The sequence below is a fragment of the Lissotriton vulgaris genome, unplaced genomic scaffold (assembly GCF_964263255.1).
Source record: "Lissotriton vulgaris unplaced genomic scaffold, aLisVul1.2 SCAFFOLD_2729, whole genome shotgun sequence".
In the NCBI taxonomy this organism is placed as follows: Eukaryota; Metazoa; Chordata; class Amphibia; order Caudata; family Salamandridae; genus Lissotriton; species Lissotriton vulgaris.
Genome location: NW_028247236.1, coordinates 22735 through 39826, shown reverse-complemented (window position 1 = coordinate 39826; position 17092 = coordinate 22735). Strand labels below are relative to the sequence as shown.

Here is a 17092-nt window from a genome sequence, read left to right as displayed (position 1 = left end):
CAAATACATATATGGATATGGTGTAGTAGTGACTCATCTTCTTGTCCGCAGAGGCAGCATTCCTTTGTTGGCCACTTACCTTTCAATTTTGGAGAGATCTTTCGAGGGGAATGATCCCAGCCTTAGTAGGGTCAAGTACCGCTTTTCTTGGCATGAGAAATGTTCTGACAAATACGGTTGGGGTTTCAACGTTTTGTAGGATTGCATCACAGCCCATGGATGAGGTTTGTGGGCGGCTTTGTCTATTAGCAATGAATGTTGCTTGATGGCTTTGTTCGGTGCATTTTTTAACCCAGATTAGGTCGTTATTGTGAGCCAAGCCACGTCTAATTTTAATGCGGAAACCGATTCATTTCAGACTGGGAATACGGATTTGCTTAGCCTAGATTGTTTTCCGGTCTCCTGCCAGCAATAATGGGCTTCAGTGTTGTCATCTGCTGCACTCATCCTCCAATAGTATTTTACCAAGGCTCCTTTGTCTTGCAGGTATCTGGTCTTTTGGACCATATTCTAGTCTTATCTGTGCTTGTGAGATGTGACGTGGAATTGAGAACAATTTCTGAAATAAACTGGGTTGAGCGTTGTTTTAAACTGTCAAATCCTTCGCATTTAACATTTCTGATCCGTATGACATGGATGGTAGAAATTTTTCCACCATGACCTTTAGCAAATGGTTTGTAGAACAACTGCCGAGTTTTTTTATGCAAGATTTTGAATGCGAATAGCAGTTGTTGTGCCTTTATTTGCTCTTGGTCTAGGTGTTGCTTAAAGTTGAGGTGGCGATCTAGACGGAAACCCAGATATTTTATGTGTCCCTCTGGGTGGTCAAGGGTTTGCCATTTAAAGTCCTAGTGAATTTGGGGCTTTTTTGGGGCAGTTGGAAAAGCACACAACCTTCGATTTTTAATGGTTAATTACTAATTGAGCAGAGGTGGTATATGCTGCTAGTTGGAAAATCAGCCGCTGCAAACCTAGGGGCGTTGGAGATAAGAGGACGATGTCATCCGCGTATTGGAGACTTACAATTGATGTATTGCCCAATTTGGGGGGGGCGGTCGTTTGTGATGAGCAAAGATTTTTCTCTAAGTCAGCTGTATAGATGTTAATTAGACAGAAGTCAACATGCACCCCTGGTTTCGGCCGATGCTAGTTGGAATTTTATTAGTTAGGCTGCGCCCATATCCTTTTTTTATTTGAACCCATGTTTGGGAACAAAGGTTGATGATTGCCTCTAGTAGTATGGTTGGGGTGCATGTTTTCATTTTCGTCCATAGCTTAATTCTTGAGACTTTGTCGAAGTCTTCTTTTAGGTCTAAAAAACATGTACAGGATGTTCTATTTTGCAATGGCTTGATTGGCTAGAAGGGTGGCTGCAGATATTTTTGTTAATGTGCCAATCCCTGCCCGAAATCCTGTTTGTGTGGTTGGAATGAGATTTATGTGGCTGACCCAATCTTCCAGGTCTGCCAGTAAGTTTGATGCGTAGAATTTTGCCTCTACGTCGATAAACGCGATCAGTCTGTAGTTGGATGGATCGGAGCGAGCCCCTGATTTATATACTGGTTGTAGAATGCTTCCTCGCCAGGAGTCTGGAATCGTGCTGGACTTTAGAATACATGAGAACAGTGGAGTAAGATAGCCAGACCAAAAGGATGGATCTTGTCTGAATAATGCGTTTGGCAGGCCATTTGGCCCTGGTGCTCCATCTGATCTCAATTTTTTTCATGGTTTTCAATACCTGCTCTTGTGTGATCTGTGGGTGGAATTTCAATGTTTTTGTCCTAGTTATCTTCAGGGATTCTGGTTGAGAGTGGTCCTCTTTATAAATATTACGATGGTGAAATTGATTTTAAAGTTGTTGTGTGCCATTTTTGGTCTCTATTTTCACGATGGCTATAAGTTTTTGTGCCGCGTGAGTTGCTGTCATCCTGGCTACCGTCCCCATTGGTTTTTCTGGTTTAGAAGTGTTTGACTCGCCTAAGAGTGAGATAGTGTTGTATGTGGCTTTAATGTGGGCTCTCCACGTATCTTCCATTATATCCGAGTTGAAGTGTCGGTTTTTGCCATTTGATAAAAGGCATATGTGTAATCGATTGATAAGGACATGGCCTTTGCTTGACCTGACCTTATTAGAGTTGAGGTCAGTGTAAAGGTTTGAGAATGGTGGTCGCTTTCTGCTCTTTCCTTTATTTGAAAATCAGAGATGAGAGTAAGGAAATTTGGGCCAGCCAGGATCTAATCGATGGTTTAGCTTGTTTTATTCGTCTCTCTGGTGACTGCTGCGGAGCTATCCAACTGCCCTCGTCCATTAAACGTATACAGCTAAAGATCGTCCAAGCGAGTCGCACATCTCTTGCCCTATATATACAGTCTGCTTGTGTTGCAATGTCTTGCCTGTGTGGGACCTGATAAATTGTTTTCCCTGTCTTGCAGTACATTCATGTTAAGTCCCTAGACAATATTATTTTGGCCTGTGTGTGGGTAAGTTTTAATTGTGGGTGGGTAAGTTTTAATTACAGACCCATTGCCTGCCGCCCATTCCCGGCCAAAATATTTGAAGCAGTCATGAACCAACAGCTTTCGGGGTTCATCGATTACCATCAACTTTTAGATGATACCCAGTTCGGGTTTAGGAAGGGCCATGGCACAGAAACTGCTTTGATATAGGCCTCTGACGAGATTAGGACTATCATGGACCAGGGTGGGGCGGCGGTCCTTGTACTCCTAGATCTGTCCGCTGCCTTTGACACGGTCGATCACTCCATCTTCATCGACCGTGTCACATCCTTGGGGGTGACCCATCTTGCCAGGGACCTCATTGCTTAGTTTCTGGCCAACCTTACGCAGGTGGTGAAATTGGGCACTTTCTACTCGCCTACCTTCACCCTTCCGTGTGGGGTGCCCCAGGGCTCCTCGCCAAGCCCCACATTATTTAATATATATATTTGTGGCGGATTTGGCGAGGGTTATAAAAGCACACGGGCTGCGCTTAACCACCTATGCGGATGACACCCAATTGGTGTTGGCGGTGCATAAGGATGGAACAGCCGTTGCTGCAAGATTCCAGGAGGGGATGTTGGCCATTAGCTCATGGATGTCGAGTAACTGCTTGAAATTAAATTCGGACAAGACCGAGGTGATGACCTTTGGCAACCTTTCGCCGGAATGGTCTTCCATCTGGTGGCCCAGTGAAATGGGCTCACCTCCCATTCCGGTTGCCAGGGTCAGAAACCTCGGTGTCATGTTCGATGACAAGCTGTTATTCAAGCACCATGTGAATGCAGTGGTCGCATCCTCCTTCTATATGTTGAGGAAGATTAAGAAGCTGTTGCCATATCTCCCTCCAGCTGCAGGAAAAGCACTGATCACCACCCTCGTTTTTTCTAAGATGGACTATGGCAACGCTCTCTTCCACAACACGCAGGAACAGGTTTTAACCAAACTGCAATCAGTTCAAAATGCGGCAGCCAGAATCCTGCTCGGCATCCCCAGTCACCGCCCCACCTCCTCGGCCATACGTCATCTGCATTGGATAAGAGTTAAGAGTCGGATTAAGTTTAAAGCACTCTGTATCGCCTACAAGGCCATCCATGACGCAAGACCCAGGTTCCTTAAGGATGCTTTTCAGATCTATGCCCCTAAAAGATCACTTCGCTCATCCTGCACCTACCTCCTCCTTGTCCCACGTACTAGAACAACTACCTGGGGAGACAGACGTTTTCTAGTAGCAACACCCAGGCTGTGGAACTCTCTCCCTTTGTCCGTCAAAACCAGTCCCACTCTCATGTTCCGTAAACTTCTGAAAACCTGGTTAATCAATGATTCATTTGGCTGCTCTCTGTCCCAGGAAGTTCGATATGCGCCGAGACACCCCAGGGTAGTTGTGCGCAATAAAAATCCCAAAAACATAAACATAAACATGTTTCAAATGCGGCAATCAATAGCTCGGTTCTTTGCCCCTTTTGCTTGGCGGCAGGATGGATGTAGTTGGTCAGGATTAACAAGCTGGTTAAGAGCGAGACATATAAGTGTTTGTCTGTGCTAGCTATGCACCAGGCTAAGGTCTAAACAGAAGTCGGTTTACGACTTCTAATTCGAGAAAGAGCTCAGGAATGAAGAAGCAGGGGTCACTATGTTTATAGGTTGTCTAGGTCTTTCGTAAATGAAAGCGAAAAGTTGCCTGTAAACATCTCGACAAGCCACGTATTTGCACACTGGGAATGCAATCTTGTTAAGTGCTACTGGGCTAAAATGAAAGAAGATCTCCTCTGTCCTGTTAGGTGATCACTGGTAGCAATTGAGTTGTTAGAATTTAACCCCATCACTGCTTGACATATTCCCCTCCTGTGCTGAGGGTCAATGATAATGGGTGTGGTCATGACGGAACGGTTCCGTCATGAGCACAGCTCCACTGTGCCTCATGACGGAACCGTTCCGTCATGAGCATCGAAGGGGTTAAAAACAGGGACCTATATCCTAGCATGCGAAACAAGGAATCATAAAAGCAAAAGAGAATCAATGCAAGGTCTATAACCAGAGGGTGGGAAGTATGCGGCCCTAGTCATATTGATGCAAAGGCTATTGTGAAGTCAGACTTATTGAATACACCCCTGGCGACTACAGCCAATATGTAGACCCCTTGGGTTTCCCATCCTAGGCTGCCATCATGATATTTTACAAAAAGCACTGCTAATGCCATCACCGCATAGAACTGCAGGGGCAAACGCACACACGCACACAATTGAACATGTGGAAAAAAGCACAGGCAACTATGACAGAAAAGTTTGACTGGTGAGGAGTTTGCCTGGAGGGCACATTTTGCCCAACCCACACCCTAATTTGGTCTCTGTTAAAAAAAACACTTGCAGAAAAAGGCACTGAAATGGCTAACAATGTACTAACAAATATAAAGGATTACAGCAGAGGTTAGGTGGTTAGGCACTTCGACAGCCTTTGTACAGTTCTGACTTATGCCTCTCAGAGGTGGAAAGAGTAAAACTACTTTCCATACAATAAAAAAAAATTCTAATACTGGAGAACTACAGCTACAGGTAAGTAACTTATTTTCTTATTCCAGTATTGGATCTTTCTTAGATTCACATAATTGAATCAGATTAAATAGAAATTGAATATCATGTTTTATGATCATTAGATTATATATATATATATATATATATATATATATATATATAAATTCCAACCGGAGGTTGATGCGGCGCTTCCACAACAAATCCAGTGCGCAGACAAAGATGGATAAATCCACAGCCAGACTTTTTCAAGGTATTTCTTCGTCCTTTATTTCATATAACGTGCAGAGGTGCAACACACTGCCAAACAGACGCGTTTCGGGCGTGAACGCCCTTGCTCACTGTCAGCGGGTAAGCGGTATATGCATGGTATAAATACATTGGTTGATTGCTCAAACGCGCCAAAAAACCCCATTAAGTAACATTGAACTAAAAAGGGGACTGAGGCTGCAACCTATTTACATTATGTATGATTAATGGTTCGGCCATATCACAGCGGAGCCAAGCTAGAAGTTTTTGTGCAAAGACATTGAAAAATATACATTTAAGAAACATCCCATAATTCCAGGGACTGTGGTACAGCTTTTAACAGCCCATGCAAGGAATTATTTACATAAAGTGCAACTTTTTAGCAGCATTGATGTAAACATACTACACGTGCAAATACGCAAAGTTATTAGCTGTGCAAATACGCGGCATGTTAATTGTACAAATACAATAATTTACACAATAAAACAATGAATATATATACATTATAAAGTGCAAATGCTTAGCAGCCTAAACTTATGTAAACATTACACGTGCAAATACGCAAAGTTATTCAACTGTACAAATATACAATAAATTAATTATGCATCTCATATATATATACCATAATAATGTAATCGAATCCTTGCATTTAAATGTTTCATACCACAAACTGTCCACAACATATGGGCAATGTTTAACGATTCCATTGTGTGTCCAAACTTTATCAAATGCACAATCTTGAATTGGTTTCCACTGTTTTGTTCACTAATCAATATTCAGGCGCGTATAAAATTATCTCCAATTCACACAATGTATTCTTCTACCGCTAAAAAAGATACAAAAAAATATAGCTAAAAGGTGAGGGAGTGCTAGGATGTCCTACATATATCACAGAGAGGACATCAGGATGTGAAGGGAATAAAAATTCCAAACTTAAACTGTTTCAGTGAATTAAAATATGTGAATACATAAAGATACCTCTTTGCCCACTTGTCAACCAAAGCGACAACTACCATAGTGGTCATACATGATGCCTGAGGTGACTATTGCACGTAAGTAAATGCGCTAACATACAGATAATGCTAATCAAGCAATGGTCAGGAAATGTTAGATGACATCAAAGTTGCCAGATTGCACAATGAGTTCACAACTTAGCAACTGCACTACCGTCAATTACAGAAAGGTGCTCAGATCTTCCCCCATGTTCGAACCTCCCGGGATCTTGGTGTTGAGGCGAACTATATATAGGGACTCCAACTGCCTTAATCGTTTTTCATAATCGCCACCTTTCTTACTGGTCTTAACTGCATCAATTACAAAATAACTTAGATGGGAAAGGTTTCGATTATGAAATTGATCAAAATGGCGAGCTACTGGATAACTTTTATCACAGTTCACTATAGCTCTCAGGTGCTGTAGGATGCGTTGGTGCACTGGTAATTTCGTGCTCCCGACGTACCTCAAATTGCACGAACACGTGAGAACATAGACTGCTAACTCCGTTTTGCAATTGAAATAGGCTCTTATATTGATAGGTTTGTCATCAAAAGGCGTCATATACGATTTGGTGTTGGTTCCAAATTTGCACGCCCTGCAGGAAATCCAGCGGAAGAAACCCTTCCGTGATGACAACCAATCTGCCTTGTTGGCTGTTTCGGGGGAACTAGAAACCAAAGCATTCCTCATGCTGTAAGCTCGCCTGTAGGTGACTTCAGGCTTGTTGGGCATTATCTGTTTCAAAATTGGGTCTGTAAGAATAACTGACCACTGTTTCCTGACCATTTTGGAAATTTGGTGGGCCTGTCGGCTGAAACCTGTAATCAATCTAATGGGATCACTATTGCCAACTGAGTTGTCAATAACAGATGTGGAATTACTAGGGGCCTGCAAAAGTTTGGATCTAACCAATTTGTTTGCTTTGTCCATTGCCGATCTAAGGGCAATGGGTTTGTAACCCCTCGCTTCCATCCTTTTCATCGCTTCTAATTGATGGAGGTTCCTTTGCTCAGATGAACTACACGTTCTGTGTATTCTAAGGAACTCCCCATAGGGGATAGATCTAATAGTGTGTCCTGGATGGAAACTCTGCGCGTGCAGAATGGTGTTGCCCGCTGTACTTTTCCTATACAGGCCTGTTGTTATGACACCATTAACTATACTGACTTGAACGTCCAGAAAGCTAATGTTAGTCTCACTTATATCTGCACTGAAAATGAGGTTGGCATCATTGATGTTGATGGCATTGACAAAATTAATAGCCTCTTCTTTGCTCCCTCGCCAAATAATGAAAATATCATCAATGTAACGCATGTATTTGATAATGTTCTCCTGCCAGATGGTTGAAAATTGCGTCCTGAGGACATGCTCCTCCCACCAACCCACGTGGAGCCCCGCGTAGGTCGGGGAGAAACATGCCCCCATGGCAACCCCCCTTAACTGCCTGTACAATTTGTCGTCAAACAAAAAGACGTTATTATTGAGGCACAATTCAACCATGGTTAACAACATTGCGTTATGCTTGTGGAGTTCCACTGGTCTTTTGGCGAGGAAATAACTCAAAGCCTTCAAACCATCGTGATGGGATATACTGGTGTAAAGGCTGGCAATGTCCATGGTGATCAGTAAACAGTCAGCAGACCATTCACATTGTTCCAAATTTCTCAAAAAGTCTGTACTGTCTCTGATATAAGCTGGTAAGGTGGTCACAAAGTCTTGCAAGTAATGATCGATATACTTAGACGTATTTTCAAACAAGCTGTGGATGGCAGATACTATTGGTCTCCCAGGTACTGGTCTTACCCCCTTGTGGACCTTTGGAATGAAGTATAGATTTGGTATAACTGGATGATCTTTATACAGATATTTCATTTCTTCCTTGGTAAGAAGACCATCTCGTTTCCATCCATTCAATTGTTTCCAATATGCTGTTTGAATGTTCTTGACCGTTCTGAAGTCACAAGGTTCATAACAAACTGTATCATTAAGGTGGCGAAACGCTTCTTCCATATACTCAGCTCTGCTCCAAAGAACCACATTACCACCTTTGTCTGACTGATATATATATATATATATATATATATACACACACATATATACACACATATATACATACCCATTTATGCTTATAAATATATAACAATGTAAAATGTGCATAACACATTAGAGGATGGTTGGTACTACTTACTAGGATGGCTTACCGTCACTGGAAAAGATGTCGTAATACCACGTGGCCTACTGCCTCTCATATCTACCACGTGGCCCACTGCCTCTCTGATCTACGGACTCCAAGCAGTAGTACTGCGTAAAGGTGTTTATTTTTCCTGGTTACTGCCCTGCAGAAATTTTGGATAGACATACTGGCAAACAACGTCGAAGTACGTATTCGTCTGGTTGAATGAGCTCGCGTCTTTGTTTAGCCTCTTCGTCGCGGCACAAATTTAGCTGCGGTGCAGCGAAATTTGACACGTGCGCATCCGACGCACAAGAGCACTGTGACTTCGGACCGCTGGGGGCCGTCCGACACATCGAAGAGGTTAAAGTGGCCTGCCAGCTTTTTGATAGCAAAATTGTATGGCATTAGTTATCCATCTGCTATGATCTATTTCGAGAGTGGTAACACCTTGTAGAAGCACTGTGTGCTACTAATAACTGATTGGATTTGTGGAAGTGTTTCGTTCGGTCAAGGTAAAATTGTAGACATCTCTTGACATCTAAGGAATGCAATGTCCTTTCTCCTGCAGTATTGGGGTCTCGGAAAAAGTATTTTGAATTATCGGTTTATTTAAGTGGGAGTCTGATGGAACTTGTGGAATGAATTTTGGATTCATTCACAGAATCACTCCATGGTTTCTAAATTGTTGGAAAGGTTCTTGAATGATGAAAGCCTGCATCTTACCAACCAGTCTTGCTGATGCTAGTGCCAAGAGAAAAGCGACTGTCCAAGATAGAAATGCAATGTGTTCCTTTGTGAATAGTCTTGAATGGGTCTTTCATTAGTTGGGAAAGCAGTTTTAGTTGCCTTTGTGGGGGAGGACACCTCTCTGGCAGGAACAACCTAAATAGACCTTCGGGAAATTGTTTGATGAATCTGCTAGACCACACCAATGGTGATGCTGCGGATTTTACTCTCTCAGGACTCCTGATATATCGCCAAGTTTAAAACTGCGCTTCTGGAAAGACTTGGTTCGCTCGTTGTGGGCCTGACCAATTTCAGTATTTTTGGGGACTTGAACCTACATCTCGACTTAACCCACGACAGTGAAATTTGCAGTTTTATTGCTGACATGGCGACTTTTCAGTTAAATCAACTTGTACCCGGTTCCACCCACACGGCAGGGCATCCGCTGGACCCTAGATTGTCTAATTTCCAGCTTCCTAAGGTGGATAGGCCTACTCCTATGGGCTGGACTGACCACGCCTTGTTTGCCATGTCTGTTCCGCTCATAGAACCTTGCTTCAACGATGCTGTTAAACCTGTGCTCAAACGTCCTGGGCGTAAATTGAAAATTGAGGAGTTCCCTGACTTTTTTACCAGGAATCCTCTGGGCCCTTTATCAGACTCTGAATCGGACTATGGCTTATTCTGCGATTGGATAAAACTCGGTCTTGACTCCTTGATCCCTGCTAAATGGTTCAAGGGGCGCTCTTCCAACACTAGCCCCTGGTACACCGACTCCTTGAGTATATTAAGAAAAATATGTAAAAAAGGCAAACGAGAGTGGAGAAGGGACAATGATCCTGAGAAAAAACTGTGCTATCTTGCCACCATCAAGCAATTTCATAAAGCTATCTGTAAATCTTGCGCTCATTACTACGAGAGTCAGATTAAGATGATTCAGAATCCAGCTAAATGTATCTTTAAGATCCTTAAAGATCTCAGGTCTAAGAAGGCTTCGATGCCTGCGATATCCTCAGCACAGCAGTGTGATGTTTTAGCCACTTTTTTTGTTGAAAAGGTAATGCCATTTATCAGTCTTTCCCTTCAGCCCCCTCCTGCTCTATCTCAGTGCCCCCAGACATCAGACCACGACAGACATTGTCAAACATCCCTCTTCTGCTGCAGGAAAAGCTTATTCGGCTGAGTGGCAAAATTAAAACTGGCTCACCTGCTGATCCTCTGAGGCCCTCTCAATTTAGAGAGTCCTTTTCCATCTTTCAGACCCCACTCTAATATAATCAATGCCTCCTTCTCCACTGCTACTGTACCCGCTCTCTGGTAACAGGTCTACGTGTCCCCCATTCTTAAAATACCCATATTGGCCCCATCCAAGCCAGAAAATTTCAGGCCTATTTCCCTGCTCCCTTGGGCGGCAAAGGTCGCAATGGCTCATGTAAACAACGAGCTTACCCAATTCCTCAAATTCAATGATATCCTGGATGTTTCTCAGAATGGGTTTCGATCGGGTCACAGTACGGAGAGTTGCTGGCACCGGTTTCAGCCTGTTGCGGGGTTTTAAGCCCCTTCTGAATATTTTTTGATCCCACTACACATCGGGCGACATCATTCATACAATCTGCACCTGCACTGAGCTGTGTCAAGAAAGGAGACAGCTGCTAAAAACTAGCTTTAATCAAAGAGGTATCAGGACAAGGAGACAAGCTGTCCTGGCATGCTTTGATCCCTCATCACCACAACTGAACACTAGGTTAGTTAAATTTCTCGAAGCAGCTCGCTTAAAAATGCCAAACTGATCGTCACTTTGTAGTCCATTGCGCTATGGGGGAAATTTTACTAAGTGATTGGATAAATCTTACAAATGGATTACAACCTCTCACAAGCAGTAAAGACAAAAACATCTGGGACATTTAAATTGTATGGACATTGAAACGTCTTTTGAAGGTCATGTTGCGACGCTCATGAGGGAGCATTCACTTTTAAATATGGAACATTTTAATATGGTTGTATTAATTGTATGCATTGCAATGGTTTTAAGTAACTATGCAAATAAAGTTTTACCTATGTCACTACACATCAGCTGATTGTAAAGGCTACCATTCTTTCTCATCTTGACTATGCCAGCTGTCTTTTACTTGGGGCTAACAAGGCCAAAATATGCCGATTACAACGCGGCCAAAATGCCGCAGCTAGAGCGCTTGTAGGTTTTCCTCGTTTCTGCTCCGCTGCGGATACTATCCGGAAACTGCATTGGCTTCCTATGGAGAATAGGATTCAATATAAAGCGCTGTGCCTTTCGTTTAAAATTGTAAAATCCGCCTACCCCAGCCTGTTGAGCAATTTCCTCACTCTGTATGTTCCAACACGCAGGTTACGGTCGGCGGACCGGCAGTTGGTCGCTCTCCCTCGGGTAAAGCCCTGCCGGGCGGGTGGGCGTTCGTTCCGCTATCTTGCAGCTAGGCTGTGGAACTCCCTGCCGGAGCAGATCCATGGTATGGACTGCTTACTCGCCTTTAGAAAAGCTGTCAAGACTTTCCTCTTCCCGTTAACCTAACTTATGGTTTCTCTGGTGTCCTCTAGGTTTCTGGCTATTGAGTGTCATTTATCTTGTAGCTAAAAGCGCCGGGACGCCCCTTCGCTGGGGCAGCTGCGCGCTATATAAGCTTTATTAACATTAACATCTTCTGGAGCAGGATATGACCACCAGGTATTAATGGATGCATGAGCGAGACCCGATTGTGCTAGATGAAGTGAATAAGGAAGGATTTCTTCCGGTGTAGAGGATACTGGGTGCATGCTGGACCGCTAACAGATGCAAAACCGCTTCCATTCAAGACTAAGTCTGGTTTGTACCATCTGCATGAACTCTGGCTGAAATATCCCTGTGTTGTCTTAGGATGTTCAGATGCGCAAATTAATCAAACTAAGGAGCCATGCATGTAGGAAAGTGCCCTTTTTTGACATGGTCACCCCCACTTTCGGCCACTGGTACCGATGTTTTTCGACTGATGTGCACTGGGCCCTTGCTAACCAGGCCCCAGTGCCCTTTCCGTAAAAACAAGGTAAAATGGTCTAATTGTGTTACAACTGGCACACATTTTATCATCCCTATGGGTTCTAGTAAATAGTACTCCTGATACCTAGGGCATTGGTCCTAAATAGGATACCTAAGGGCTGCAGCAAGTACCCCCAAACAAATTGCATGCAGGTTGCCACTGCACGCTGCGTGACGTGGTGCAAAACACGACATACAACAATCACGGTGTGCCATGCCAAAATCACTGCATGTAATATGTCTAAGTCACCACAACAGCAGGCCTTGTAGGCCTAAGGCAGGGTGCGTTATATTACATGTAAGGGCATATCAGCATGAGCAGGTATGCCCCTGTGCTGTCAAGTTAAATCATTAGATGGCACAAGTAACGAATATGCTACTTACCAGTATGCATCTGTTCGAGGCATGTGGGCTGCTGAATTCATATCTGTGCATAGATCGCCGCTTAGTGTTGGGTCCGGATGATTGCACATTGTTGTCCTGGAAGAGTCTTCGAAGTATCACGAGATAGGTGGCTCCTCCCCTGGACTACAGTGCGCATGGGCATCGACTCCATCCCCAGATTGTTTTTAGCCATTGTGGCCAAGATGGAGTGAAACTCAGTGAATGATGACCATGCTTTGAGTATATGTGAATACTGCAGCTGCTACAGGCGCCGGGGAGGAGGGCGGGCGATATGAATGTCAGCAGCCCTACATACCAAGAACAGATGCATACTGGTAAGTAGCATATTCGGTTCGAGGCATGTGGGCTGCTGAATTCATATCTGTGCATAGAATACATAGCAGTCCCTCCATTAGCGGCGGCCGCCCGTGCCAGCTGCAGCAGTTTGGAAAAGTGTTTTGAGAACAGCCTGCCCTACAGCTGCCTGCTGTTTGGAGTGCACATCAACACAGTAATGCTTAGTAAATGTGTGTGTGGTAGACCATGTGGATGCTCTACGTATGTCTTCCAAAGGAATGTTTCCAAGGAATGCCATAGAGGCCCCCAACTTTCTGGTGGAGTGAGCTCTTGGCGGAATGGTAAGAGTGCGTTTTGCTTTTATATAGCAGATCGGGATATATTTAACGATCCACCTAGCAATACCAGCCTTGGAAATAGGGTTACCTTTGTGGTGTGGTGCAAAGGCGACAAAGAGTTGCTTAGTATTCCTAAAATCCTTGGTCCTATCGATGTAATACATCAGGGCCCTTTTTACGTCGAGGGTATGGAGCATCCGCTCCGCCAGTGACTCGGGATGTTGAAAGAAAACAGGTAATTCGATTGTTTGGTTGATATGAAATTGAGACACAACCTTGGGAAGAAATTTAGGGTTAGTGCGAAGCACTACCCTGTTGGAATGAATTTGAATAAATGGCTCCTGGATAGTTAGGGCTTGTAATTCACTAACCCTCCGTAGCGATGTAACTGCTATGAGGAAAGCCACTTTCCACGTCAAGAACTGAATCTCGCAGGAATGCAGTGGTTCAAAGGGAGGACCCATCAGCCTGGTAAGGACCACATTGAGGTTCCACTCAGGAGCTGGTGGAGTCGGTGGCGGAATGACTCGTTTGAGCCCTTCCAGAAAAGCCTTAATGGCAGGCACCCTGAAGAGGGAGAGGTGCTGCCTATTCTGGAGATAAGCGGCCATTGCAGACAGATGAATGCGAATGGAAGCATAGGCCAGATTACACTTGTACAGATGGAAAAGGTAACAGATGATGTTCTGAATAGAAGCATCTAGCGGGTTAATGTTGTGGTCTGCACAATAAATGACAAACCGCTTCCATTTTGCCGCATAGCATGCTCTAGTGGTGGGCTTCCTCGCCTCCCGAATGATGTCCATACAGTCTGAAGGTAAGTGCAGGTAGCCAAACTCTAGGACTTCAGGAGCCAGATCGCCAGGTTGAGCTGTTGCGGATCTGGATGCTGAATGTCGCATGGCTCTGCGTCAGAAGGCTGGGTGTGAGACGTAGCCTCTGATGCGGTACCACGGACAGTTCTAGAACGTGGTGTACCATGGTTGGCGAGCCCACGTTGGAGTAACCAGGATGAGAGTCATCGAGTGCTGCCTGAGTTTGCGTGCCACCAGCGGTATCAGAGGTGCTGGGGGAAATGCGTACGCAAATTTGCCTGAATAGTTCATCCATATCGCATTGCCCTGCGACTGTGGGTGTGGGAACCTGGCGGCGAAGCTTTGGCATTTTGCGTTCTCCTTTGTGGTGAACAGGTCGATCTCTGGATGACCCCACCTTTGGAAGTACGGCTGGAGTACTGATGGATGTATCTCCCACTCGTGCATCTGGTGGCTGTGCCTGCTGAGCAGGTCCGCCATCTGATTGTCCTTAACCGGGAGATGCTCTGCCATGAGGAAGATGTTCCTCTGAATGGCCCACTTCCACATGCTCTGAGCCAGATGAGACAGCTGCGGAGAGTGTGTACCTCCCTGCTTTTGAATGTAGTACATTGCCGTCATGTTGTCCGTCCGGATCAACATGACCTTGTTGCACAGATGTACCTTGAATGCTTTCAATGCCATGAAGATTGCCATCAGTTCCAGAACATTGATGTGCATCTTCCGTAGTTGTTGCGTCCATAGTCCCTGCACAGTGTATTGGAGAACATGCGCTCCCCATCCCTGGAGAGACGCGTCCGTCGTCAGGATAATCTGTGGCACAGGCTCCTGGAACGGTCGGCCCTTGCAAAGGTTTTGTGGATTCCACCAATGCAGAGAGTTGTATGCCCAACCGCTCACCAACACTAGGTCTTTCAACTGCCCGTGAGCCTGAGTCCACTGACTTGCTAAGCACTCCTGAAGCGGGCGCATATGTAGTCTCGCGTGCGGGACTATGGAAATGCAGGAGGCCATCATGCCTAATAACTGCATGAACACTCTTGCTGGAAGCGAGTGTTGAGGTCTGAATTTTTGGATCAGCGATTGAATGCTGCTGACGCTCACTGAATTCGGCTGTGCTGTGGCCGCCAGAGTGTCTATGGTCGCACCCAGATACTGTCGTATGTGGGCGGGATGGAGGTGGGATTTTGGGTAATTCAGTGAGAATCCCAGATCGTGCAGGAGGTGAATGGTGTGGGACACGTGGTCGGCAGACTGCTGGGCTGACTTCGCTTGGATGAGCCAGTCGTTCAGATAGGGGTGGATGTTTTGACGTCTCAGATGTGCCGCCACCGTTGCCAGGCACTTCGTAAACACCCTGGGTGCCGTGGTGACCCCAAAAGGAAAAACCCTGAATTGGTAGTGCTGGTTTTGGATGGTGAACCGGAGGTATTTTCTGTGTGAAGGGTGTAGTGGAATGTGAAAGTACGCATCCTTTAGGTCTAAAGTTGCGAGAAAGTCCCCCTGTTGGAGCAGCGGGAGCACTTGCTGCAGTGTTAGCATGTGGAAATGCTCTGACAGGATGTAGAAGTTGAGGGGCCTGAGATCCAGGATGGGCCTGAGGGACCCGTCCTTCTTTGGAATCAGGAAGTACAGGGAGTAGACTCCTGTGCCTCTTTACTGCATGGGCACGAGCTCTACTGCCCCTTTTTGCAGCATGACGTTGACCTCCTGCTGCAATAAGTGCAAGTGCTCGTCCGGCATAGGACGGTGCCTTGGAGGTATGTCGGGGGGAGTGGATGTTAACTCCAGACAATAACCAAATTGGATAAGCTTTCTGACCCACCTGTCCGTGGTGATGGACTTCCACACGGGCAGGAACTGCTGGAGTCTCCCCCGACCGGTGTTGTGTAGTCGGGGAGCAGTGACACTGAGTCACTGTTTGTTGGCGGTAGAGGACCTGGAGCTGTTGTTGCCCCGTCCTCTGCCCTTGGCGCTGTTGCCCCGGTATCCACCACAACTCTTGTTGGCATAAGTAGTCTGGGTGTTGCCTTTGTAGAACTGCGCGGACTGCGAAAGCTGACCCCTGGAGGTGCCTCTGGTATTGGAGCGACGAAAGGACCCACCCCGAAACTGCTGGAACTGCAAGGCACCCATGGATTTTGCAGTGTCAGTGTCCTTTTTCATTTTTTCTAGGGTGGTGTCAACCTCCGGGCCAAACAGGTGATCTGGGTTGACTGTTTGGTTCAAGATGGTGGTCTGGATGTCTGGCTTAAAACCAGATATTCTTAGCCAGGCATGTCTCCGAAGCATAACACTGGTGTTAATGGCGCGTGCAGCGGTGTCAGCCGCGTCCAGAGCGCACTTTATGGAAGCGTGGAGATCAGCTTCCCCTCCTGGATTAGCATCTCAGCCCCTTCCTTATATTGATCAGGCAGGTGTTGCAAAAGGGTCTCTAGGGTATCGTAGTGCGACCCGTCATAACGCGCCAGGAGCGCTTGTGTGTTTGAGATGCGCCATATGTTAGCTGCCTGCGCTGCTACCCTCTTCCCCGAAGCCTCAAAGACCTTGGATTCTTTGTCTGGGGGAGGAGCATCACCCGTAGTCTGACAATTAGCCCTCTTCCGGGCATTCGACACGACCAGGTAGTCCAGAGGCAACAGTCCTTTAATATAAGTTGGATCAGTAGGCGCCGCCTTGTACTTTTTGTCAATCCTCGGGTTGATAACTCTCGCCCTGGTGGGTTCTTTGAAGACCTCCGCAGCGTGCTTCAAAACGCCTTTCAGCATTGGCAGAGTTTTCACAGTCTTTTCAGAGACAGAAAAGGTGTCAAAGAGGAAATCTACGTCCACAGGGTCAGCATGCAGCTGGACATTGTGATTGGCTGCTGCCCGCTCAATGAGGGCATTGAAAGCAGCAGAGTCTTCAGTAGGAGAAGTTTTAGCAGAGAAGAGCTGAGGGTCTTGTCCCGAATGTGGATCCCCAGGCTCACCACCGGCAGACCAGGGCTCTGTTACATCCTCTGGGTCTGTGTAGACCGGATAGCTATATTC

The 17092-nt window shown here is 45.6% G+C and overlaps 1 protein-coding gene across 1 annotated transcript in view; it reads right to left on the bottom strand.

The window, feature by feature from the left end:
• The window catches only part of LOC147665203 (phosphatidylinositol-3,5-bisphosphate 3-phosphatase MTMR4-like), a 269189-nt gene extending 261603 nt beyond the window's left edge, over positions 1-7586 (bottom strand). The window contains exon 1 of the mRNA XM_086949677.1: positions 7440-7586. Within this exon, the coding sequence (XP_086805803.1) occupies positions 7440-7586 (147 nt within the window). The remainder of the gene's footprint in view (positions 1-7439) is intronic.
• Positions 7587-17092: the final 9506 nt, after the last annotated feature.